The sequence below is a fragment of the Lytechinus variegatus genome, chromosome 13 (assembly GCF_018143015.1).
Source record: "Lytechinus variegatus isolate NC3 chromosome 13, Lvar_3.0, whole genome shotgun sequence".
Classification (NCBI taxonomy): domain Eukaryota; kingdom Metazoa; phylum Echinodermata; class Echinoidea; order Temnopleuroida; family Toxopneustidae; genus Lytechinus; species Lytechinus variegatus.
In genome coordinates, this window is record NC_054752.1 from 29869894 (window position 1) to 29896541 (window position 26648).

The 26648-nt window shown below is 42.2% G+C and overlaps 2 protein-coding genes across 4 annotated transcripts; both read right to left on the reverse strand.

Annotated features, from left to right (window-relative positions):
* Positions 1–553: 553 nt before the first annotated feature.
* Positions 554–26460, reverse strand: LOC121426062. Of its 3 annotated transcripts, none has more exons than XM_041622206.1 (10): positions 26246–26257; positions 24611–25281; positions 18200–18390; positions 17108–17393; positions 15859–15894; positions 14424–14453; positions 13216–13415; positions 12454–12634; positions 2520–2615; positions 554–1652 (listed from the first exon to the last, which is right to left on the reverse strand). In XM_041622206.1, the coding sequence occupies exons 2-10, from the start codon at positions 25245–25247 to the stop codon at positions 1447–1449; spliced, it is 1863 nt and encodes a 620-aa protein (XP_041478140.1). In that variant the 5' UTR covers positions 25248–25281; positions 26246–26257; the 3' UTR covers positions 554–1446. The 3 variants fall into 3 exon arrangements, with proteins under 3 accessions (XP_041478140.1, XP_041478139.1, XP_041478138.1); XM_041622205.1 differs by lacking the exon at positions 26246–26257 and adding an exon at positions 26297–26460 and having other exon boundaries at positions 555–1652; positions 24593–25281; XM_041622204.1 differs by having other exon boundaries at positions 555–1652; positions 24593–25281.
* Positions 6783–9177, reverse strand: LOC121426063. The gene is made up of 2 exons (XM_041622207.1): positions 7440–9177; positions 6783–6847 (listed from the first exon to the last, which is right to left on the reverse strand). Exons 1-2 carry the CDS (start codon positions 9175–9177, stop codon positions 6801–6803), a joined length of 1785 nt encoding a protein of 594 aa, XP_041478141.1. The 3' UTR covers positions 6783–6800.
* Positions 26461–26648: the final 188 nt, after the last annotated feature.

Genomic DNA, 26648 nt, shown 5'->3' on the forward strand with positions numbered 1-26648 from the left:
TAAATCAATGCTCCCCTCATAGCAAAGCATGGTTCTCTCCATCTCTTTCTATAAGAGGTCAACAGAAGTTTATCTAAAAGGCAAGGAGCTCTATAACATGAATAAAACTGGGAAAATGTTCTTCTGATAATAATAGTCCCTGTATATAGTCTTTAATATATTAAAACTACATTGTCTATAGAACTCAGATATATCATTACACCAGTCATCAAATTCTAACTTACCCACGTACAAAGTAAGCACATTCTTCACTTCATGTGGAGCATTCCAGCAAGAGCTTCCAAGCTCACTTGCTAGATATACTACATTGGCTCTATCTTGATGCATCAGGTACCCATTTTATATAACACCTGGGTAGACTATGGCAACTAAAGCATACATTGACTGATACATGAGAGTCTTTGTAAATGGTGTTGGAAATATCTATACAAGTCTTGTCGACAAATGCAGTCTTTAAGAAATTAATTCACTCATTACTTGGTTACATATCAGTAGACACATAAACTTACAATAAGTGCAGGGGCCGCGGAAGCAGGGGGGGGGGGGACTGGGGGGCTTCAGCCCCACCCCTCCCCATTTTTTTTTCCTTAACAGTATACAAAAAAGTAAATATTACCATATGATCGTGATTTCTTGCATGGCAAGCCCCCTCCCACATTTGGCTCAGCCCACACCCCATACACTTTGAAAACTTATTTGCAGCCCCTGAAGTGAAAGAAAATCAAAGTTTAGGAAATTACATCTTCATTTCTTTTGAAATTGTATATGATATCAAGAAATTTATATAACGCTGGGCACATGAATATCTATAAGATGAAACACCTAGTATCGAGGTGAATATCATAGGCAATGACAGCAACAACAGTAGTTGATGTTATTATTATCATTAATATAATCATAACCATAATAAATGTTTCAGATATAAAATGTACAATATGAAAAAAAATATTGAGGTTAATATGGATTAGCACACTACATCAAAATTATGATCCACTGGCTTATGAAGTGCCAAGGTGCAGGCCAAAAGAATATCTTTAATTTTTCCTGCAAATTTTGTTTTACATTATTCTGGTATACTTGTATCTGGCTTCCTATATTCCATTTGATAATTACGTAATACATGGAAGCTCCCCACTCCCAAACCTGTCCATCATAATTGCACACATTACAAAAATATATCTATGCAATGCATAAACAATGAATGACAATCATTCATCTTATTAGAATTTTCTACTGAAATTCAATCCACAAAGGCCTACGTCTATTCAAAGTTTGCTCATGGATCTTCAAAGAGATGCCATGGCTTGGATTCGAACCCACGACCCTCTATTTTAAAGTCAGAAGACTATCCACTGGGCCATAATGCTTCACATCATGTCTTATTAACCTCTTTCATGTCTTGATTTTCCAGGTCAAAAAGATTTCTGCGGTCAATGGTGAATCAACTCATGTGGAGTTACTTGATTCCAAAAGGCCAGCGATGTCAAGTCTGTTTTTACTGACTGCCCAGTTGTATAATGTCCCCACTGTGGCATTATCTTGTGTCTTCCAAACATCCCAAACAACATGGGCTGGAGCAGATTTCTTCTCCCAAGCCGGAATGAATTTCCCATGACCAATTTCCTCGGTTAGTGCTCGCCAGTCATTGTGCCCTGAAGTGAGTTGATCAAATTGAGAAAAATTAATGAAAATATGTTCTTTACTCTCTGTGTAATCTACATTAAAAGTTTGTTTTCCTCATCTTCTGCTTCTTACCTTCTCTTCTCCTCTCCTTCCTCTTCCTTTTCCACCCCATTCTCCTCCTCATCTATCTATCCTCATCCACTAATAATCCTACATGAACTTCCATCGATCCAAATAATCTACATCTGTAATTATATCTTTCACTATCAATTAATTCTATCTTTGATATATCTATTTACAATTAATATATCCAGATATTTTTATAATATCTATTTACAATTTTCAGAAGTGTACTGAATATTCAACACCCTACTACTGCAAATAGAGAAATGTGTGTATTTACATTTCCAAATCTTAGATTTCAAAATTTATTAGCCAAGGCCATTTTTCCAGAGAGCACATTTCCATATCACAGCACAAATGGGAACATTTTTATAGGGGAGACAATAATATCCCAGGCCAATAAATTGGGCACTGAGCCCAGTCTAGAGGGTATTAACAGCTTTGGGGTCCATTTCATTAAACTTGTTATAATAACAAATTTACAATTACAGTTAAAAGCTACTGAAATCCTTCGATCTGATTGGCTGATAGTAAATTTGTTATAGAAAATGTGCATTTGTTTTTATGATAAGTCTTTATGAAATGGACCCCTTGCCTTTTATAACATTGGAGTATTCTACACATTTACCAGGGATGTAGTCAAGGCTGTTACTACTAAGTCCCTAGGCAAGTGGACAAAACTTTCTCCGACAGACTTTGAACAATGGACTCGGGCTGAGGCCGGCAAAATGTGGCCGATGCCGGCCCCGACTACATCCCTAGAATTTACCCACCTGGTTCCTTTTCAATTGCAAGGCAATGGATGATCTCCATTTTAAGGTTGTAAGATAGTATCTGTCGCAGTAAAACATCTCTCCTCAAAGTTGGCCCTGTACGGAATAAAAAAATTACTTTAAACCATTAGTGACCAAGAATCATTCTTTTTTCATGCACCTGAAATACAGAGTTAATGATTCAGAACACATTAGTTAGAAATTTGCAACTTACCATATGAAAACAGTCATTGCATTACAAATTGAACGTTGTTGACACAAACTTTTACATACTTGGACCAAGTTTGAATTTGAATTCTCAAACAGTTCCTTAATTGTGGTTATCCCAAGAACGAGATACTATCAGGTAAACATCCTGTGACCTTTCACCAATCTCCGTCATGACCCCCCTCCCCACACATCATCAGATCATTGTCACCCCTATTTATGTATATACATGTATAATCAGATTAAATTTGAAGATGATCCGTCAAAAGGTTCTTTAGTACACAGGAATTAAAATGGGACAGATGGAGGATCTGAAAACACCCCTCAAGTAATCGACTATATACTGTGAGCCAGTGTTGTAGTCAAGGCTCAAACCTCCAAGGCCAAGGCCAAGGCTTTAATACCCAAGGCCAAGGCTTCAATAACCAAGGCTGAGGCCAAGGCATGGAAACCCAAGGCCAAGGCCAAGGCCTGAAAACCTCAAGGCCAAGGCCAAGGCATTTCAATTGTACAATATATGGAGAAAAAAAATCAGACAACAATGCTTAGGCGGCATACATGACACACTGTGGACCAAACGTATAAAAGGTGTGAGCGAGCAAAATTTTTTACCCTTGTACATTTAAAACGAAAATAATTTCAAGATAGATCATGTAGATTTAGACATAAAATTAAAATAAATATAGTTACATTTGTACATTTAATTATTGTTCTAGGCGATTCACATTGTAATATTATTACCAAGGTGATCTGAACCTGGCATGCCCATTCTCAATACATGTCTTTCTCCTCTACCTGGGACAGGGGAGGCAGAATGTATTTTTTTTTTTGGGGGGGGAGGTCAAAGCCAAAAATGCACTTACAGTATAAGTCAAAATGAGAATTTTGGTGCAGTTCAGCAAAGCTTTTTTAAGTGATTTCTAATTGATAAGACATGTTTTGATTTTGGTTTTAATTTCCCGCTATAGAAAGCATAGCGAGCAAGTGGTTTTGAAAAAAAAAATCAATTTTGAAGTTGTAAAACTCGATTTTGGGTCAATTATGGTGCTTATCACTGTTAAAAGGGCATCCTTGCGAGATGTAATAAGATGTAATAAGAAATGAAATTTAAATATTTCGAGCTGTTTTTGTAATCATGAAAAAGGTGTGCATCTTACTAAACAAATTAACGCGAGCACAAAACATAAGCTAAAATTTTTACTGACCAGAAAAGGAAGCTGTTCTGGACTGCATTTAGTGACTCATAAATAGGATACATAACTCAACAATCATATAATGCGAGCGCAAAGCGCGAGCTCAAAAAGTTGTAATATTCCGACCTAAAAACTAGACATTCTAAGCATTTTTTTTTTGTAAATTGAATGCGAACCTTACAATAATTTATGCAAGCACAAATTTGTTGATTTTGAAACCTAAAATTTTGCTCTGTATGCCATGCTTGGCCCCTCAAAATTTTTGGCTCATCATGCCATTGATGCCACAGCCCATTTGGAAATGACGAAATTGAAGTTTGTGTTCAAGTTTACCGAATCTTTTCAGAATATCATTCAGACTTAAAACATTCTTGTTGGTCATATTATATAATACAAGGAAAACCTACTGGAATAGAAATCAACCTTGTTATCATTCTTTAGAGTAAGCTATTTTGAAAGTATGAAAATTGTTGTCAAAATTGCAGTCAGATCTGTCAGAATTATTCCTGTCATAAAATCACTATAATCAGTGGCGTACCGTGGGTCACCAGCAAAAACTTGGAATTGCCTAGTGAGCGCGCAAAGCGCGCCCAGTTGCCAGGTATACTGACCTAATAGAGATATTTTTATAAGGACAGTGCCAATAAACGGACATGTATCTCACTAGTCAAATAATGCGAGCGCGAAGCGCGAGCTTAAATTTTTTTATATTCAAACCTAAAAAGGGACATTACAATCAATCTTTTGTAATCATGATACGTACCTGTCTCGCTAAATAATGCAAGCGCGAAGCGCGAACTGAAATTTTTGTAAATATTGACCCCAAACAGGAAGATTTTAAGGGCTATATTTTAGGAATCTTTTATCTATTAAGATTATACACATCTCACCATAGTCATCTAATGGGAGTGCAAATAAGCGCTTGCTGATTTTGTTAGAATTACATCTAAACATGCACATAAAGCACTTGTAATCATGATTAACATACCCATCTCACTAATCAAATCTTGCGAGCACGAAGCGCGAGCTGAAAATTTAGGAAATTTAGACCTGAAGAGGGGCATTTTAAGGCTTGTTTGTAGGAATTCAAGAAGGCCTTACGTAGTTCACTAACCAAATGATGCGAGCGAGAAGCGCGAGCTGAACATTTTTGATATTCAGATCAGTAAACAGAAAAAGGGACATTTAAAGGACTCATTCTATGAATTGATGGAGAGCAGACATCTTTCACCAATCCACTACTGCGAACATAAGCACGGACAGGAAATGTTTTATATTAAGACCTTAAAATGGGACAATCACTTAAAGTATTCATGAAAAAGAAGCATACTATTGTACATGTAAAAGAATAACTCAAAGTGCGAGGAAATATATTTGGTAGTTTGGTGTATATTGACTTGAAAACGGGAGGTTTTAGTATAACAGGATTATATATCTCGGTAAACAGACAATGGGAGCACCAGGAACAATGAAGACATATGCCCTGAGCAAATTATGTTTCATTTATACGAAAAAAATGTTTCATATGTCATGTAACTTAACATAATTATAACATTATAATGAACATTAACGTCTTCTTTCCCACTACGTTTCTCTTCCTTTCTCCCTCTTTTCCTCCTTTTTTGGTCAGCCGATGGGGGGGGGGGACGTGCCCCCATGCCCCCCTGTAGTTACGCCACTGACTATAATCCTAATCATAATTATTATAATTATTGATATTGTCATTATCCTTATTAGTCATGATTACATCATATTACCAATAAATATTAATTTTCATCACTTCTCTTTGTTACATAATTATGTGATGATAATTGCAATTGATGGCACTGCTAAGTACACTTACTGCTTCTGCTGCTGCTGACTGGTAGTATTTAGTGTCATTAGATGTACAGAACAATTGAAACATTTATAATTACTTGTATAAAACAAATGAAAGTACAAAATACAAAATGCCTTGAAAAAGCCTTGAAAATGCCTTGAAAATGCCTTGAAATTTCAAGGCTCAAAATCCTCAAGGCCAAGGCCAAGGCCCTCTCAAGGCCAAGGCTTGAATGTTCAAGGCCAAGGCTTTGAAAAAATAGGCCTTAAGGCGCCTTAAGGCCAAGGCCGAGCATCAAGGCACTACAACACTGCTGTGAGCAGAGGCATTATTATAAAAATAAAAGGAAAAAAGAGTGAATTATGTTGTTCAGTAGTGAACACCATATCTACGAAGTAGCCATACTTACCTATTCCCTTAAAAGCCATTCGATCGCCACGCTCGAATACACCCGGCAAAAAATTTCTCCTATAAAAGGAGAAAAAGTCTGCAACGCAGACTAGAGCCCCGCACGACAAGGAGGGAAACCCCGCCCTATATACTATAAGTACCTTGCGTGCGTGGCTCACTTCCTCTTTCTTAGGCAAACGAACCTCAGAAACAGAAAGAGGGGAGGTGGGAGGGTAGCATAGGTAAGTATGGCTACTTCGTAGATATGGTGTTCACTACTGAACAACATAATCTACTTCAGATACGCCATACTTACCTATTCCCTTAAAAGCCAGATTCCCACGGAAACAACTATGGGAGGTGGTCAGGCCAAAGCCAAGAGGCCCTACAGATCAAATCTATTATACAAGATACTAAAGACAAGCTTGTAAAGTTAAACTCATACCTTGGATTAGCGATGGGAACCGGACAGGGTGGCCCTTGCAAACTTGGATTCATCACCGAGGACATCCGAGAGGTAGCAGGATGTGAATGTATTAGTGTTGGACCAATATGCCGCTTTCATTATATCCTCCATGGGTACGCCCTTGAATAAAGCCCAGGAAGCAGCCAATCCTCTTGTGTCATGGGCTCTAACTTTCTGGTGAATGATGACTGGATCACCAGCAGATTTCACTGCCTCCACAATCCAACGAGAGATAGTATCCGGCGAGACGGCCCTGTGAGGGGGAATAAAACTAACAAAAAGTTGATCGGAAGCACGAAATTGTTTAGTCTTATCAAGATACCATTTTAATGCTCTTACCGGGCACCAAAACCTATCCTCCCTAACTGAAGAAAAGGAACTTATGGATGGTAGAACAATTTCAAGAGGGAGAGAGGACTCCCGTTGATTCTTGGCAAGAAAACGACCATGAGGAATAAGTCTAACCTTGTTTTTCTCCCAACGAATATGCCCAGGAGCTGTGGTAAGAGCATGGATAGAGCTACGCCTCTGACCAGAAGCCGCTGCCAGAAGGAAAACAGTTTTTATGGTTAAATCCCGCAAAGATGCATTATGCATTGGCTCAAAAGGGGGCTGACTGAGGGAGACTAACACCTGGGGAAGGCTCCAAGCAGGAGCAAGAAGCCTTCTACTGGGTCTGTTAAGAAAGAAGGACTTTAATAACCTTGACAGAAAAATAGAGGAGGAAACAGATTCACCATTGTCAAAGCCTTCATGTAGGACAGCTATGGCAGACCTGTAACCTCGAATAGTATTACATGCCAAATTCTTGTCATACAAAGATATAAAAAATTCAGCAATCTCACCTACAGATGCCTTGCATGGATTAGTCTTAGCCTGCCGACACCATCTAACATAGTGACTGAGTCTGGAGTCGTAGGTTGATCGTGTGGAAGACCGTAAACATTCGGCCGAGAAATTGGCAGCCCGTTCAGAAAGTCCAGCCTTGATTGCTGCTGCCCTGTAATGGGCCACAGTGTGAGCCTCAGTTTGTTGGGCTCGGGGTAGTAGTGCTGGGTCCCTGGTTGACTCAGGATGTCCTGCCTCATCGGTAGAATCACTGGGCTCCCCCACAGAAGGCCGACTATCGTTGAGAACCATGGTCGGCGGGGCCACCAGGGGGCGACTAGCAGTATGGTTGCTCCTTCCTCCTCTACTTTCTGAAGTACCTTGGGGATGATTGCAAATGGAGGAAAAGCATAACCGAAAACATTGTCCCATTGAATTGAGAAGGCGTCTGTCGCCACTGCTATTGGATCCCTGTGCTTGGTGCAGTAAGTAGTGATCTGCTTGTTTAGTGTTGAGGCAAATAGATCTATCTGTGGGTTGCCGAATTGATTGAATATCTCCTTGGCCACAGCCTCGTGGAGCATCCATTCCGAGGGGAGATAGCGTCCCCTCGATAAGAAGTCTGCTATGTAATTCTCCTTTCCTGGAATGTGGGATGCCTTCACCGTGATGTTGCGACTGTCGCACCATGTCAAAATCTCTAGAGTCAGTCTGCAAAGGGTCCTTGACCGAGTTCCCCCTTCTTTGTTGAGATATGTTACCACCGTCTGGTTGTCTGACTTTATCAGGACACACTTTTCCACTATCTCGGATGCAAAGTGTTGGAGGGCTAACTGCACCGCAATCATCTCCAACCTGTTTATGTGAAAATTCAGCTGATGACCAGTCCAGTCCCCCCACACCCTCTTCGAGTCCATGACTGCGCCCCAACCTTGGTTTGAGGCGTCGGTTAGGATGACCACTGACGGAAGGGGACCTCTGAAGGGCTTCCCTGAGGTCAGAGACAAGGGAAGAAGCCACCACTGAATGGCCCCTATTGACTCCGGAGATAGAGGGATGTAGGTTTTCTCGGCGTCCATGGGTGGGCGAAAAAACTTGAGGAGATGTAGCTGGAGTAGTCTCATCCTCAGTCTGCAAAGGGGGACTGTATCCACTAAGCTTGCTAAGAGTCCCAGAAAAATCTGCCAAGTCTTCGCAGTCGAGAAACGACTGGACAGGAGTTGCTCCGCGACTGCTCTCGTTCTCTGAACCCGGTGGGGAAGGGGGGCTGCCAGCTGACGCGGGATGTCTATAAATGCTCCAAGGAAATCCGGAGTCTGAGTTGGAGTCAATCTTGATTTTTCCCAGTTTATGAGAAGGCCTAAATTTGTCGTTAACGCGATAGTGACCTTCAAGTGTCTGTGAAGGGATTGTTCTGAGGGGGCGAGGATCAACCAATCGTCGAGATAACAAAAAAATTTTTACCCCTCTTCTTCTTAGCTCTGCAGCAATTACCCTGACGAGCCTTGTAAAAATGCGAGGAGCAGAGCGAAGGCCGAAAGGGAGGGCCTGATACTGGTAAGTGTCCCCTCCTATTGCGAAACCTAGGAGATGCTGAGAGGACTTTGCTATTGGAACGTGAAGATACGCGTCCGATAAGTCTATAGATGCCGCCCACTCGTGGGGGCGAAGCAGGGGCAGGATCTTGGAGAGGCATTCCATCTTGAATGGCTTGTTTTCGATGAACCTGTTTAGTTTCTTTAGATTCAGGATCATCCTGAATTTTCCGGACCGTTTCCGAATTAGGAAGACATTTGACAAAACAATTTTTCGGCTGGAGGGCACCTTGGAAATTGCACGCTTTCTCTCCAGTTCGTTGATTTCCCTTAAGAGAGCCTCTCTCTTTTCGAGAGAGCGGGGGAGGGCAGAGGTGGTTCTTAGTTGTGCGAACGCGTCCCGATAATCTGGGTCGATCTCGACCCGGTATCCCTCCCGCACTATCCTGAGAATTAGTTTGTCTCTTGTTATGAGGCTCCAATTTTTTGCAAAGAAAATGAGTCTTCCTCCTACGGGGGCTATGGGGGCTAGTAAGTCTGGGGAAAACGGTCCGGCCAAGGAGTCACAAGTGTTTAGGGGGGTACTGAGAACCGCGGGACGATCTGCGTCGACCCCGAAAGGGCTTAGGGGTCCTTTGATTGGTCTGGGGCCTCCTATCCCTGACCTCGCGTTGTGGGGGGGCCTGCTGTTGCTGGTTACTCGGCCCAGAGGCCTGCTGACGTGAGGAGGAACGTTGGCCATAAGAATGTGAAGACAGCCTGTACACTGTCTTATCAGCCGTGGAAGAGGCAGAGATGGAAGATTCTAAAACTTCCTGAAAATTAACGACCACTGAAAAGGTCATCCCCCAGGCTGGCAGTCTTTCGAGTAGTCGAGTAGCATTTTTTTCAATCTGAAGTAGGTCAATGACCTGTGAACGTCTTGCTCTCGTGCAAAGTAAGGCCGTTCTCGACGCCTGTTCAAACTGGTATTCTGCAATCTTCATAACACACTCCCATATGTCTCTGCGATCCTCTGGGGAGATACATAGTCTCTCAGATTCCCGAAAGGCTGTCAAAAGATATGTGTGATAGGTTGCTAGGCGCATAGATGCCCTGGCTGCCTGGTCAATAGAGGTCAACTGACTCTCCATACGCTTAAATCTACGTGACCCGAGTGGATTCTGATTAGAGTAGCGCGATCTCTTAGCCTTAGCATCACCAACACAAAAGGCTGCATCTGGGACTGTGGGAGTCTTGAAAGCGTGCTTAAAGTCTCGTTCCCCAAAGCGAAAGTGCTTCTTAACCACTCTGTTGGTAGGACGTAAGTCCCTTCCCCTGTCATTAAGGTAATTCAGGCAGGATGAGAAGGGTTTGTCAAGCTTCACCGCAGCTGAGTTGACAGATTGTCTCCCAAGCTCCGAATCGAGACAGAAAATAGGCTTAGATTCCTCCAAGTCGGTAGTCTCTGCCTTAAGCTGGGGGCAGTATTTCGTAATCAAATCTGCAGCCGAAACAGGCTTGCTTTCTACGCTATCATGGCGAGAGCTGGGGCTGGAAGCAAAAATAGCTGAAGAAAAACCCTCACTAATCACTGAAGCCCCCTCCTTCTCATAACGACCGCTAGCAATGCTCTGTCTCTCTGATCCTGAAGTAGAAAGTTGAGACAGCAAAGTGTCTGCCCATTTTCGCTTGCGGGATGCTATGGGCCGATGGTAGCCATATTCAGAGTCTGAATCATCCTCATTTATATCAATAGAGGGAGCATGACAGGTACTCGGGCTTCTCCCCCGAGTACGGCTTTCAATGTCCCGTTGTCCTGGCCGTGGCCGCTTCGCCGGTACTCCGTCACGCCTCAGCGGCCCGTCCGGTGTCGGGGCGCCTGGGCTGTCGGGCCGAGTTTTGGTCTGCGCCGCTGATCTGGTAGGGGCGCTGGTGTCGCCTGCAATCGGCTGATTCGACAAGTTCATACATTTTTGCGCCGCCTGGAACATCTTCATGAACCATGCCGCCGAGGCAATGTCCGTGTCGTCAGGGGGATGAAAACCCGTTTTTACGTCCTTCCCTGATTCCCCCATCTTCGCTTTCTTGGTGACGGGAATCGTCTCGAATTTATCCGAGTCGTCCAAAGAAAACTCGGCCCCCTTCGGTATCTTTCCCAGTAAGGTGACGGACGTCCCGAGGGTTAATTCGTCCGGAGTAGGGGTTTTAGTTTCTGTCTTCCCCTTGGGTTTGGCCTGGGAGGGGGTCTTGACTTTTCCTTTGAGGGGGATTTTGAACCCTGTACCTCGTTTAGACCTGGCTATATTTGGGGTCTTCTTTCCTCCATCATCTTTCATAGCTCCATCCTCTTTTTTCGTATTGTTCTGGGAAGTGTTATTACTGGCTTGATTGGGGCCCTGACGGGGAGAGTCTTTCGATCCAGTTGTTTGGCTCATTATGGCGGATAATATAGACGTGGGGCCTGAAACGTACCTCCGTCTGGTATGGCTGTGGGATCGGATGAGGCGTGGGTACCGAGACCTCTGCCTACTTCTGTGATGAGACGTGGGTTCTGAGACCTCTGTCTACTTTTGTAATGAGACGTGGGTTCTGAGACCTCTGTCTACTTTTGTAATGAGACGTGGGTTCTGAGACCTCTGTCTACTTTTGTAATGAGACGTGGGTTCTGAGACCTCTGTCTACTTTTGTAATGAGACGTGGGTTCTGAGACCTCTGTCTACTTTTGTAATGAGACGTGGGTTCTGAGACCTCTGTCTACTTTTGTAATGAGACGTGGGTTCTGAGACCTCTGTCTACTTTTTGCCCTGAGACGTGGGTTCTGAGACCTCTGTCTACTTTGGGAAAAGTCTTGTACTGTTTGGGTGTATAGAAACTCTAACTGAGCGTAAGCGCCACACAACCGTTAGGTTCGGGCGCCGGCAAAAGAAAGAGGAAGTGAGCCACGCACGCAAGGTACTTATAGTATATAGGGCGGGGTTTCCCTCCTTGTCGTGCGGGGCTCTAGTCTGCGTTGCAGACTTTTTCTCCTTTTATAGGAGAAATTTTTTGCCGGGTGTATTCGAGCGTGGCGATCGAATGGCTTTTAAGGGAATAGGTAAGTATGGCGTATCTGAAGTAGATTGGAATTATCATGAAGCATTTTGACCCTCAAATTAATGGAATGACACATAAATTTTTTTTTTTAAATTAAGAATGTAAAATAAACAACATTCATTTTCAAAATAAATTGCAATGATCATATTAAACAGGGTCTTCGGAATTACAATTGATCCAATCAATCACAACTATGGAGAGACAGCTATGTCAACATCTAAAGTCCATGTTTGTTCAAACTATCTTCTAGATATGATCGATATTCATGCATTTCGGTTTTTCTTGAAAATTCAGTGTGCATGTCTTTGTTCACAAAGACATTTTGCACATTTCCGGTAGAAAACTTATGACAAAGGACTTCCATATACTTGAGGTCGATCAAATCAATCGTAACTCGTTGCAAGATGGGGTCAGGCCTTACCCACTACACCTTTCCGTAGATAACTCTTAAGTTTTTCCAGGACATCAAGTTTTTTAGATTTCCTGAGGGCATTGGCCAGCATCTCTATACCTTGAGCTTTGTCCGCAATGCCTTTTCTTCTCTCAACCTCCACTTGAGCCCAAATATTGAGGATGTCCATTGTACAGCGACTATTAGCTTTCTATGGTCAGGAAGGATGAACAGGGGTTAGCAGAAATACATGTAGTTACAAGTACATGTATGAGAAGAAGTTTTTGTAGTACTGGTAGTAGTAGAAGTAGTATATAAGTGAGAGGGTGAAATATTATACCCTTTTATGTTGGGTAGACAAGTATATCATTTTTCCTGATTTTCATTATCTTTCTGCAATGTGCCCAACCATGAAAACAAACCTTTATACATGTACTTGTTTTTCTGAACAAGCAAGTTATCCACCTTGTAATGGCAGCCCCCAACCCAAATATTACCACACTTATTACAATTCAAAGTAAGCCTACTGGAAGAGATGACATTCTAAGCCAATTTATGTATTGGAGTAAATGGAATAGGCCTAACCTGACATCACAATGACATCAATATAAACTCTAAGTCTCCATAAGTATAACCAATTTTTACAACTTTTAAAGATTCATAACTATTTTTATTGTTTGTCTGATATTGTTAAAACTTTCATCTATCTACTTGTCTGATTTTTATTTTTTCTTCTAAAAACAATTTTTTATTTTGGTTGGATTCCCCTGTAATCTGTGGCCATCTCCTCACCTCATTTAGGTACCTCCGATGCGATTCCTTCCAACCAGGAAAGGAATCCTTGAACTCCTTCAGTTGCGCCCCTGTGAAGTCCCTTTCCTTGGCTAGTTCAACCGCAACGGTATGGATGCTGACTGGATCTTGGAGGAAAGGCTCTAGGACTGTCTCAAAGTCACTTTGAGGCTCCAAGCATGGAGAATCTGCAAAGTCATCTAGACAATATAAAGAAAAATATTTATAAAAAAAACAATCAGATGCTCTTGGATAAGTCACACATATCCTCTTTTATTTTTGCACTCGCATGCACCAGAATACCCCAGATCCTTAATATTCACCACTGTATTAATAAATATTCCAAATTCTCATTAAAAACATACAACATGCAAATCAAAGAAAACACTATAGGCCTATATAGAAATAAAAGCTTTAAAAAATAGAAGTACATTTAACAAGAGAATAAATGAGAATATGAGGGAGCCAGCATAGGCCTATGGCCATTCTAAGGCTGAGCTCCCGAGACCATAATATATTCATAATAATCATAGAAGAAAGAGAGAGAATTGTCAAGATATCTCCTCAGCCAATTATTTTAATTCTAAAACTTAAAGGTCAAGTCCACCCCAGCAAAATGTTGATTTGAATAAATCGAGAAAAATCAAGCTAGCATAATGCTGAAAATTTCATCAAAATCAGATATTAAATAAGAAAGTTATGTCATTTTAAAGTTTCCCTCTATTTTTCACAAAACAGTGATATGCACATCTCAATGACATGAAAATGAATCAGTCGATGATGTCCATTACTCACTATTTCTTGTTTTTTATTGTTTGAATCATACAATATTTCATTTTTTACTGATTTGACCATAGGGACCGACTTGACTGAATCATATAGTATTAAATAATGCTAATTCCACATGTTCAGTGAGGAATTAATCACCGTTTCACTTGACAATGAGGAGAAAACTCAAATATTTCATATAATAAAATACAAAAGAAATAGTGAGTGGATGTTATCAGTCTCCTCATTTGCATATCACCCAGGATGTGCAAATAACTGTTGTGTGAAATTAAGCGAAACTTTAAAATGTCATAACTTTCTTATTTTACATCCGATTTTGATGAAATTTTCAGTGTTAGGCTTGTTGGATTTTTCTCTTTTTATTCAAATCAATTTTTTGTTGGGGTGGACTTGTCCTTAAAAATTAAACATGGCCTTACCAGGACTTGATGCTTGTAATGGCTTCTGAGCTGTTAAATATAGAATCATAAAAAAAAATCATCTCTATGTAATTTCTTTATCATGTTATATTTCATTTTCAAATTTATACATTGTAAACTTTGGATAAGCAATGACTATATTACAGATGAAATATATTGCAGATGAAATGATAAACTACCTAGAATTCCAGGTAGGACTTTTTTAGGGGTCATATTTTTCAATATTGGGGCAATTTCTTTCAGCTAAGCATCTACATTTTGCACCAAGAGCAACTATACATTAAATGCAATTATAATTATTCTGTCGAACATGGAATATTTTCTAAACATTCTTGAATATTGTTTGTGGCAGGTCTTGGGTGACTCTAAAAAAGATGGTCGCCCCAAAGCATGAAATTTTGGGGATTTCAGGGGCAAGTTGGGGTGTCGTTAAGGTGAAATCGCAGAAATCTTAAAGTGATCATTTCACTTTGTTCTGATAAAAAATTCTCATTTTGGTTCTTGAAAATGGGCTAAACATTAGGCTTATAGTGTAAAAATACCATCCCGAAAGTTTCAAAGTATAATATCTACAGGATCAATTTGAAAACCTTGGAGATGTAAACCAAAGTTTGAAAATAATTGGGAGTTGGTTTCAATGACTATGTGTATAGAGCGAATCTGTGCAACACAACAAATTAAATCTAGATGAACACAGCATGACCTACATACAGTGTGTACAAGGTATACACTGAATGTACAGTGCAGCTAATAATAGGGTGTGTATAGGAGATACACACAGCAGAAGGCAGTCAACATAGCCAACAGACTTTTTGAACTGGAGAAAACTGGTCATAAGGTGAACCCATCTACTAGACGGTTTTCAAAATCAAGCTAATAAATTGCTACTTGTATCTAAATTAGAGTTTTTCATCCTATATTGTGGTCAGTTTCAGGGTTTTTGAGGACAAACACAGGCACTCATACACATGTTTCGTCTCAGTTTGAGAATTTTTTAAATTTACTGTGACATAACAGGCCATTCAACATATTTTTTATGGTATGTGTGCGATGGTACGACTAGTATGTTTCAATGTCCACAGGCTCGCATACAACGAGAAGGCTGGGCATTATACAAATCAAACAACCAAAGGTAAAAGCCAGGGTAATATATTGAGCACCGCTGAATAGAAGTTACACACGCAACATCATTATCTCATAGCGCCCTCCCTCAGAGGATATAGAAAGACATGTGAACAGAGTTGTCAGAGATGTGCCAGCTACAGATCACCAACGCAAGAAAGGCAATGGTTTGAGCCTTCATACGATGACGTCAATGTACAAGATCTACAGTATAGGCAACTAGATAAATCAAGGTCTCGTAAATGCTATATTTCATATATATTTCAATATCCTAATGTTAAGAATTGAGAGTAAAATTTAAATTTTTACTTACATGATAATGACCTACTTGCTTGAGTGGGGAGTGGTGCTGCAAGGGATATAAACAAAAAGTGTCCTATTTGCAATATCTGTGTCTGCACCCATTGCAGAAAAGTTACTACTTTGGCTCAATTAGACAAAGTGTGATAAACTGAGTAGAAAAGGTCAACAAAATTTTGTCTAGAAATCTCCTAGATTCTTGACTATTTACCACAAAGACATATGGCATACCTTTCATTCTGTCCTAAATAAATTTGTATAGTTTCAACAAAGTTGATTTATCCCTTTAATTGAATGCAATCTTTTGTGAGATTGGATGAAGTCTGTAATAATAATAACAATAATAATTGGACTTATATAGCGCTTTTTCCAGAGGATACAAAGAGCTGAATAAAAAGACTGAAATTGGATGACGTGACTGCTTATAAGATGGGAATGCTTGACAATTCGGGCAGCTTGACTATTTGCATCAAGTTGGCATTACAAGTGAGGGGGTATTTCCAAATTCCAAGTATATGATGACCCTTGAACTTTGACCTTAAGTCTTCCAAGCCTAATCAGATCACTGTCAGCCTACATGAGCCTAGATTGATGCTGATCTGTCAACTATTTTGTAAGTTTCTGTGAGAACAGTGATCATACTGAAATATAACAATTGCAGTGACCTTTGACCTCAAAACTCCCCAAGAACTGATTAGAATTTTCTCATTGCTATAGATAAGTTCCATTAGCATATAGGTAGTCTGAAATTGATCCATAAAATGGCTTTTGATTAATCATGAGAATGAAAAAAGGATCAACAAACAGACAAAACAGAAGCGGCAGGTAGAGTCATGAAAATAATTAATCTTCTCTTCCTCACTTCATACATGCAAATTCCCTTCCTCACTTCATACATGCAAATTCCTCAATGCAAAAGCTATGTTAATATGACCTAAATAACCCAAACCATTATATGTTTCTACTCTTCACTATGTTGCCCTACAACTTTATTTGCATCTTTCCAGGCCGCCATCGAATTCAAGCTCCTAACTAAAGATGGCGGTCTCCAACAGATAGACCTCTCTATGTAAGTTTTGTAAGTTCATACACTTGCATATAAACAATTTAAAAACCCAAGTATAATTTGTATTTGAATTAGAATAATGTATTTCTATCATTTCAATGGAAAAGTTTTCTTATTGGTATGTCATGTTGAAAAATGATTATACTAGTATAATTTTGTTAATGAAATATGGAAGCGAAATCAAATCAAATCAAACCTTGGGGCCGTTGAATGTCAAACTTATCACACAGCAATTCAGCCTGACGATTCAGCTTCGACTTCTCAAGAGCAGTAAGGAGAAAGGCGATGCGGTCGCCCTTAGCAGACGCGATGCCTGCCCTGATGCCGTCTATCCGCCGTTCTTTCGGGTCCTTGGGGTGACGCTCTTCAAGATCATCAATGGCTACACCGTTGAGATTCATGTTTCTCAAGAGTGTGTTGATCTCGTTACCCGATCTGATGTGATCAGCCAAAAAGATGGCACAATCTTCAGGGCTTGGGGTCTGTATCAGGGGGAAAAAACATGAAAGCAGCGTTAGAACAACAAAATCAAACAAAATACTGTGAAAGACTCATTTAGTTTTCTCAAAGACTCAATAGCACTGTATTTTGTATGAATACGTACAAAGGTTCTGCATTGATCTTCAACGGGCAAAATGACAAATTTTGACAAATCAATTACACTAAATGGGGGAATGGACTAACAAAATGTCTAACATATTGTCAGATCTGACAAATTTCAAAGCAAAGGTGTCAGACAGTTACTATGGTAACTGGGGGGTGTTTCACAAAGATTTAATTGTGACTTAAGAAGAAGACTTAAGACAGAAGTGAGTCCTGCTTAAATGCTGACGACTGCACAATATATAACCCGCATTCTTATTGATTAATAGGCAGTAGTAGTATGTGTCTTCTCAACATGATTTGACCAATGTTGTGATGCCTTTGATACCGCATGCAACTGGGAATTAAAGTGCGGGTGAAACACCCCCAGGCAGTCGCATACCTAGGGTTCTTCACAGGGGGGGCAAAACCGTCCGCCCAAAAATTTGACAAGCAAAAAAAAAAAGGTCTTCAATCACAAATAAAGGATTTTCGATATCAGAAAAAAAATTGACAAGCAAAAAAAAAAAAAGGTCTTCAAGCTTGTCATGGGGGGCAATAAAGGTCTTCAAGCTCGTCAGGGAGGCAAAAAAGTTCTTTCAAGCTCGTCAGGAGGGGGGCAGGGATATGTCCTTTGCATGGGTTATGGCTCGTCAATCCACCCCCCCCACCCCCGTAGGTACGCTTGTGCCCCCAGGTCTCTTACCTTTGCTTTTTCAACCTCCGCTAATTTTTCTGTCTGCTCAGAGACCCCTCTCTGGTTTTGGGCCCCCTCTGCCACAGCTTCTTTCACCGGATCAACATCACGAAAGGCGTTCCCAACAGACTCGGTCTGTTTCGGATCGGAAAGACTCTCACCTCTATCATCCTCAAAACTGTTTGCATACTGCCCATCACCTGGAAACACATATGATATGAGCAAAACAGATGAGTCATCTTTCAAGATTTATACAGGGGCATCAAATTCATTTAGGGCATAGATACTTTTCTTGACTTTTTGGAGACAGGCAGATTATGCTTTTACGATCATTTGCCATAGGTGGCAGCTTGCATGTGATTACGCAGGATCAGTTTCAGTTGATAAACATTCTTTGAAATATTACTTATAAATCTATGAAAAATATTTGGCATTCCTTTAATTGTAACGTGGATAAGATTTACAGTACACCATGTGTAAAATGAAGGGAAGGAAATACAGGCAGAAAGGTTGAAATGGAAAGACGAGATAGAATAAACAGAGAAAATTAGAAGCATTCTTTTCTTGAAAGTGAGTGAGTCCTGAAAAGGACTGTAAGCCAGATGAGGTGAGCTGAATACGGCTTGAGTAGCGATGGTTTGAGTAGTAGCAGGTTGAATTGTGAGGAAAACAAGGGAAAGGCTACTTTTCATAGGGCACATCAACAGCTCAAATGGTAAAAATAAAAAGGGCACAACCAATCTCTATTAAAGGCTAATGAGAGAGGACATCAAGACCTGTCAACAGACATGGCCTTCACTCGAGTTAAGTAGAGGATTCTAAAACATATTTCTACTGTTCTGCTCTTTCCACAGCTGTGAACATTGCTGATTCAGCATCTACTGGATAAAGACAAACGGTACAGGAACCCATTTATGTTCACAGCTTTTCTGTTCAAGCCTGCCTAGCTACCACCATGCCTGTCGTATCTTGCCCAATTCCAGGCTGCGACTATGCCACGCCTTATCTGGATGCCTCTATTGTTGCTGTTCTGCTCACGACCCACTCCACAATTCATGCCTCTGCTGGGACGGGGTCTGCTGCCAAGATAGAGGTCAAGAGGCCCACCATAGTTGCGGCCGGTACTAGCGAAGACTGGGCTTACTTCACCTCTCGATGGTCTGATTATGTGGAGGCTACAAAGATTTCTGGTAAAGAAAAGGTCGTGCAACTCCTTGAATGCTGCGATGAACCTCTTCGCAAGGACCTTACAAGATCCTCTGGTGTCAGCCTCACCACCAAGTCTGAAGCAGAGGTGCTGGCGGCCATCAGGAGGCTTGCTGTGCGTGAGGAAAACACCATGGTGGCTCGAGTAGCGCTGCATAACATGCGTCAGGACTGGGATGAGACAGTCCGCAGCTTCGGGGCCCGGTTACGTGGTAAAGCAGGGATCTGTAAGTTCATCATTAAGTGCCCTGGTTGCTCTATGGATGTCAACTACACTGATGAGATACTGCGGGATGCCCTTACCAGGGGGATCGCTGACCCCGAGATTCAGCTCGACCTCTTGGGGGACAAGAACCAGACCATGGACTTAGAGGACGTCTTCATGTTCATCGAGGCGAGAGAGGCCGGCAAGCGTTCTGCTTCATCCCTACGTCACGGACAGTTGTGATCAGCTCTTCCTCAGCCGAGAAGCCTGTGTTGGCCTTGGAATCATCTCAGATAGTTTCCCACAACTTGGTGCGACACGAGACCCGCCCCTGCCGGACACGGCTGCAGTCCTTGAGGGGCCTCATACAGGACGTGCCTGTCACTGTCCTCCACGTAGATTGCCCACCGCCTCCCACCTCGCTACCTTCCCGGCAACTGAGGACAACCGTGCCAAGCTTCAGCAATACCTCCTTGATTATTACAAGGGTAGTACGTTCAACACTTGCGAACACCAACCACTGCCCCTGATGGATGGCCCTCCCCTTAAATTGATGGTGGACCCCAATGCAGAGCCTATTGCACATCACACACCTGTACCTGTACCACTCCACTGGCGGGATGCAGTCAAGGCTGGGTTGGATCATGATGTTCCGTTGGGTGTGCTTGAACCTGTACCTGTTGGAGAGCCTGTCACTTGGTGCCATAGGATGGTTGTGTGTGCCAAGAAGAATGGCAATTAAACCAAGGAGGACTGTTGACTTCCAGGCCCTCAATGCGCATGCAACCCGTGAGACACACCACACTCAATCCCCTTTTCTCCAAGCGAGGTCAGTTCCACATGGTAAGAAGACTGTCTGTGATGCTTGGAATGGCTACCACAGTGTACCATCTGCCAGGAAGATCGCCATCTCACAACATTCATCACACCCTGGGGTAGATACCGCTACAAAACTGCACCTCAGGGTTACATCGCTTCTGGTGATGGCTACACCAGGCGATACAATGAGATTGTATCAGCCATCCCATGCAAGACAAAGTGTGTTGATGACGTCTTACTCTGGGCAGACACATTAGCTGACAGCTTTTTCCAAGAAGTCGAGTGGCTAGACATCTGTGGTAGGAAAGGAATCATCCTCAACCCTATCAAATTCACACTTGGCGCAGATGTTGTTGAATTCGCAGGATTCAAAATCACTACTGACAGTGTGCGGCCATGCCAGAAATACCTGCAGGCGATCCTTGATTTCCCAGCGCCGTCTAATATCACTGATGTGCGGTCATGGTTTGGGCTTGTCAATCAAGTACTGTATGCCTTCAGCATGACAGAGAAGATGTTACCATTCGTGTGGACTCCTGCCCTCCAGCGTGCCTTCGACGAATCTAAGGCTGTTATTGCCGGCGAGATTGAAGATGGCGTCAGGATATTCGAACCCAGCAAGCCGACCTGCCAGGCAACGGACTGGTCTAAGGATGGCATTGGCTTTTGGCTTCTGCAGAAACAATGCACCTGCGATGGCACTATCCCTTTCTGCTGTGTCACAGGTTGGAAGGTAACACTTGTAGGGAGCCGGTTTACTCATGCTGCTGAATCCCGCTACGCCCCAGTGAAAGGCGAGGCACTAGCAGTAGCGGACGCCCTTGACAAGGCACGATACTTTGTCTTGGGATGCGAGGATCTCATCATTGCCGGGGACCACAAGCCACTACTCAAGATTTTTGGCGACAGGGCCTTGGAGGGGATCCCTAATCCCCGCCTGCGTAATCTAAAGGTGAAGACACTGCGGTACAAGTTCAGAATGTTCCATGTCCCTGGCATCCGTCAACGAGCTACAGATTGCCTCTCTCGCCACCCTACAGGCAAGGCAGAGAAAATTGCACCTCCCAGATGACGTAGTCATGGTTGATGTCATGCCCCTGTAATTCCTGCACTCACCATCGCTAATGGGGGGCCTTCGGACCTCGGACCCTACCACTGATTCTGTTGAAGTCTGCACACTATCCTCCGCAATGTGTGCTTTGGACTCTATTCACCTCAAATCGGTTACATGGGATAGAGTAGGGGAAGGCGGGGTAAGTTGAGCATAGGGGCAAGTTGAGCCACCAGCCCCAGGCCAATAATGAATGAGTCAGACATTGTGGTGGTGTCATGTATTGATGACCCATAGCATAACCCCTAACCCCACCACATTGTTTCCAACTTTGAAACAAAAACTAGTTTTTAGAGGGAAAAATATGAATTTCAGCCAAAAAAGTAAAAAGAGTGTGAAATAGATAAGTGCTTTATAAACACACACATCTTTAAATATAATAAAGACATGATAACATTATTAGTCCAGGTATGGATCTTCATTCTTGTTATAGTCTTTTATATGATGGATCATGGATACATAATAAATGTGTGGATACAAAATTATCGCACTAAGTTCGGACTGGGGTAAGTTGAGCCAAACAGCATGGGGCAAGTTGAGCCATTGTAATTCCTATGGTAATGTATCTTAAAAAAACAAAACCATAAAAATTGATTGAAATGCAGGCTGAAAGGAGCAAGTTTACATGACTGCTCTTTTCCCTTTACAGGATGTTAGTATTTATAGAGAATTAGCAAGCGAATCGACTTTAAACAAAAAATTGACATGCTGCTTCTCCTCCATACATTTTGTACATAGTTTTTGTGGCTCAACTTACCCCAGAAGGTGGCTCAAACTTACCCCATATATGCGGCAAGTTGAGCCATTTGACATCGTTTTTTTTCAAAGGTCACGATGACTTTCAGTTTGGGGATAGAAAGTTATACATAGGTGGAAAATATTTCAGAAGAATCAAATTTCAAGGCAAGGTACTTATTTCGACAAGATTATTAATCATATCAATTCTAACATGCAAAAAGCAAAAAGTGTCACCACTTACCCCGCCTTCCCCTACGTTCTGCGACAGCGAGTGATGACAACATGCGGACCCTCCTTGAACTCATCGAGTCTGGCTTGCCTGAATATCGCCATGCATTTCCTCACCCACTACGTGAATATTTCCAGTTTCGTGATGGACTTTCTTCGGTTGATGGAGTTATCCTCTTCAATGATCGTGTACTCATTCCTCCTTCCCTCCGTGATGAGATCTTGACCCACCTGCATGCTGCTCACCAAGGGGTTACCTCGATGACTGCTCATGCTGAAGCAACCAAGTCCGCGTTCAAAGCCAAGCAGGGCCGCATCCTCTGAAATGGGACAAGACCCGCGTGGTGATTGAAGTACGGCAGCATGAACAATATCTAGTCCGTGTTGATGGGTCCGGCCGGATCACCCTACGGAATCGCAAGTTTCTGCGGCATTACACTCCGGTCCATCGGCCCCTGCCACCGAGGACGGTAGAAGATGACCTTCGTACCCGCAGTTACCCGAACACCCCATCTGCCCCGTCGATCTTGCCACCTACTGATGTGTCTAGCGGACTACAACCACCATCACCGTTAATAATCACCGTGTCCGGTTGCGCCCACTCCGTCTCCTCGACAGCAACCTGGGCCCATCTCCCACGCCTGCCCATCCCCCGGTGACGGGTCAACCCGATAGCTCCCGCCGACCAGACCCTGTTGATGTCTTGTCATCCCCGGCCGGCTGTGCTGCCCTAGCCGCAGTTCCTCGCAAAGCTTCCCCTTCGTTGCCTGCTCGACCACCTTCCCCCTGTTCCATCGCCTGAGGATGGCTGCATCGCTCCTGCTGCCACGCCAGCTCCTTCGCCCAGGCGATCTCTCCGTCTGGCCAGTAGACCTGTATGGCACTCGGACTACAAGATGTCTCTCAAATGTGCTATGGCGTCCTTTTTGTGTTCTTGGAGTTTCTGTTTTACGCGTTACTGTTCCTGCTGGTGTTCGTGTTTCCGTTTATTTTGACGTTACGTTTTGTTTTTCTTCTACTTTTTGGAGTTAGCTATTTGGAGGAACTTTTTGAAATGAACATTGCTCTACTGGACAGGACTTTCATCTTTGCCACTGACTCGTTTTTCATCGCTTCTCGTTGTGCCAAAGGCTTGGGGGAAGATAGAGGATTCTAAAACATATTTCTACTGTTCTGCTCTTTCCACAGCTGTGAACATTGCTGATTCAGCATCTACTGGATAAAGACAAACGGTACAGGAACCCATTTATTAAGGGTCTGAATGTGCAGCCTACTCATGCCTTGTGTACTGAAGGCAAGTTTTGTATGTGCTAGTCTTTGTGTGGAGACACACGAATTGATCAAAGTTCCAATAAGTGTCTGTGCCTGCAGACTAGCATTGGATTATGCACCTTGTCAAAGGTCAGAGCCATGTCTTTCCCCAGAGGAATCTTGCATGCAAGCAGACTTTCATTACAATCAATCTCAGCCACCTAAGATTGGTCTAATGGGAAATGAAGGAAAGCAATAAAATGATGCAAAGCATCCTTAAAAGCGGGCTTCCTGCTTTAAGATGCAGCACAGATTTGTGACAAGTTGCCCCAATTTAAGCGATGAATAGCAAAATAAGGAAGAATTACTAATCCTGTATCTTGTCGCGGGGGGGTCACTTTAATACAAGGTGGGCACCATCCTTGTCCATGAAAGCACGCAGAAAGTACAGGCTATTTTTTTACGACCAGGAGATTAGCGTGCCGTGTGTTCAGTGAAAAGGGTATCGTGTCTGTCAAATTTAGCTGGAAAAATTCTGAATGTATGTATACTTATCATCAGCCTTGCACTCATGGTGAGTGGAGAGGTTATAATACTTCATCCTAAAGAGATTTGAGATATCGTTAAGAGAAACGTGACAAAATACTTGTTTGGGGTACTCTGACATCGAACAAGATTTGTTTAGAATCTTTTTTGAAAATCCATGGAAGAGAATGATGCCCACTGTCCACCTTGTAAGAAGAGTGCCCCCGATCCCCCTCGCCCCCCAAGATCTTGTAACAAAATCAACCATCTTTTTGGTGCACTGTTAGGATAAAGCAGCTGGATAAAACAAGAAAATTACCTATACTATCACATGAACCTCTCAGTCTTGTCAGTTCATCCAGCAGCTCTTTACATCTATATTGAAGCTGCACCCTCTGAGTTTCAGCATCTTCAAGTTGCCTAGCAAGGTCCCGTTCCCTCAAAGTTCTTTCACTTTCTGTCACTGGCAAGCTCAAGGACAATTTGCAGTTTCTACATAATCTATCCTCAGCCCGGAGTTGCTCATTTTCAGCCAGCAATTTATCATTTTCATTGCACAGATCCTCGCACATTTGATAAAGTCGGTCAATTTCATTCGTAGCCCTTTGCTTTGCCTGGGTGCATTCTTCAATCCTCCTACGGTAATCCCCACTTTGTAGCCTTCCATCCCTTACAATGCTACTATCAAGGCGATCGTCCTTGTCGAGCCAATTTTGACGTGGAGGAGGATGACCCGTCAGCGGTTGGGCTCTCGAAAGCCGAGTCGGCCGATTCCTGTTTTCATCCCCATCCCTTAAAATGCTACTGTGGAGGCGATAGTCACTGTCAAGCCCGTTTTGAAGTGGAGGAGGATGACCTGTCAGCGCTTGGGCTTCAGAAAGTCGACTCCTATCTTCATCTGGATCAAAGTAACCAGTTCCTGGTGTTGTCACAATGCAATCCACTTCAAGCTGCGACGATGTATCTGTATCCATCTTCTGACCTTAAATCACACGATCTTCCATTCAACTGTGAATAAAAAATAAAATGTTTTTAAAACTAAAACACTAAAATTCTTACACCATGAAAAAATTCAGATTATTCTTTTTATGTTATGGAGACCACTCTACCACTCGATGGTAATGATAGTCACAGTGAGTGTGTGTGAGGACTGTATGCCTAATTACTAGTACAGATACATCATCATTGTAAATCACCTTCTGGAAGGCATCCAAGTCTCAGGTTTTCTGTGTGGTTTAGTTTTAATTTAATGCAAATTTTATGTTTTTTCTGTGTTCTGACTCCTGAACACCAAATTATGTGTTCCTCGGTGACATGTACCAAAGATAAAGAAATTACAAATCAGGATATCCAACTTTCCCTTTCATATTTTTAGATTTCATGTCTTATCAGATGTTATGTCTTGCATGATTTTTATTACATGGAAGGATGTTTGGTTTTGAAAGGAGCGTAGCTCAGTCGGTTAGAGCACATGTTTCGGATAAGATCGTAGATCTCAACGTGAGGGGTTCGAGTCCCACTCATGCCGAAACGCGACTTACAAAAATCTGATGCTATAGCGCTGTGTGTTAGCGTGCCTCACCACTGTATTCAGTGCAGGTGTGAATGCAGTTGGAAAACACTCCGTCCATCGGAAAGGACGCAAATGTTGGTCCCATGTATAGGAGTCACAACCTATGCATGTTAAAACAAATACACTATTCGTCAAAGAGTAGGGTGTTCACCCGGTGTATTGCACCTGCCGGGCCCTGGTACTACAATAATGGACCCCATGGACCTTTGCTTTTAATACTAGTACTATTTTGACTAAAAATAGTACTAGTATTAAAAGCAAAGGTCCATTGGTTTGGTTGGTAATGGTAACACAGAGCGAAGGAGCCAAGGTACTCAAGTCAAAACAGACACCCAGCCGTCTGTTTTGCGGAGTTTTTAAACTTAAAAAAATTTGAGTACCGGTACACTGAGTACTTACATACACAATTGTAATATTGTTGGATCTGCACTCTCTCCAAATCGAACTTACAACGACATGTAGTTCCCAAATCAGCACTCTAATCTGCAGTTCGAAATCCACGGCCAAGTACTATAGGCCTAGCTAGGTTTTTAAAATTTAAGGTTAGCTTGTCATCACATATCTATCTTCATGATCTTGCCTCCTCACTCAGTTCATGTACTCAGAGTCAGACAGACGTAGACAGTACCGTACCGGTACTCCTGACTAGTTGAAAACTTGAAGAATAGATTAAAACCAGCTCGATCGGTATGATACACTAACTTGAATTGAAATAATGGAGGTGACACTTTAATTTAGAAAACCGTTAACGATTACATTTTCATTGTAAGGCTATGAGCTCCCGATGTATGACGAAAATTTG

What these genes read in the sequence shown, in the direction of transcription:
- LOC121426063 (XM_041622207.1), bottom strand. Translation starts at nt 9,177, where the DNA reads ATGATCCTGAATCTAAAGAAACTAAACAGGTTCATCGAAAACAAGCCA. An exon ending in TCCATGCAAGGCATCTGTAG is followed by an intron (nt 6,848 to 7,439) that starts GTGAGATTGCTG and finishes TCCCCCTCACAG; the next exon opens with GGCCGTCTCGCCGGATACTA.
- LOC121426062 (XM_041622205.1), bottom strand. Translation starts at nt 25,247, where the DNA reads ATGGATACAGATACATCGTCGCAGCTTGAAGTGGATTGCATTGTGACA. An exon ending in ATTACAAGCATCAAGTCCTG is followed by an intron (nt 13,416 to 14,423) that starts GTAAGGCCATGT and finishes TATATTGTCTAG; the next exon opens with ATGACTTTGCAGATTCTCCA. An exon ending in ATCGGAGGTACCTAAATGAG is followed by an intron (nt 12,635 to 13,215) that starts GTGAGGAGATGG and finishes TCCTGACCATAG; the next exon opens with AAAGCTAATAGTCGCTGTAC.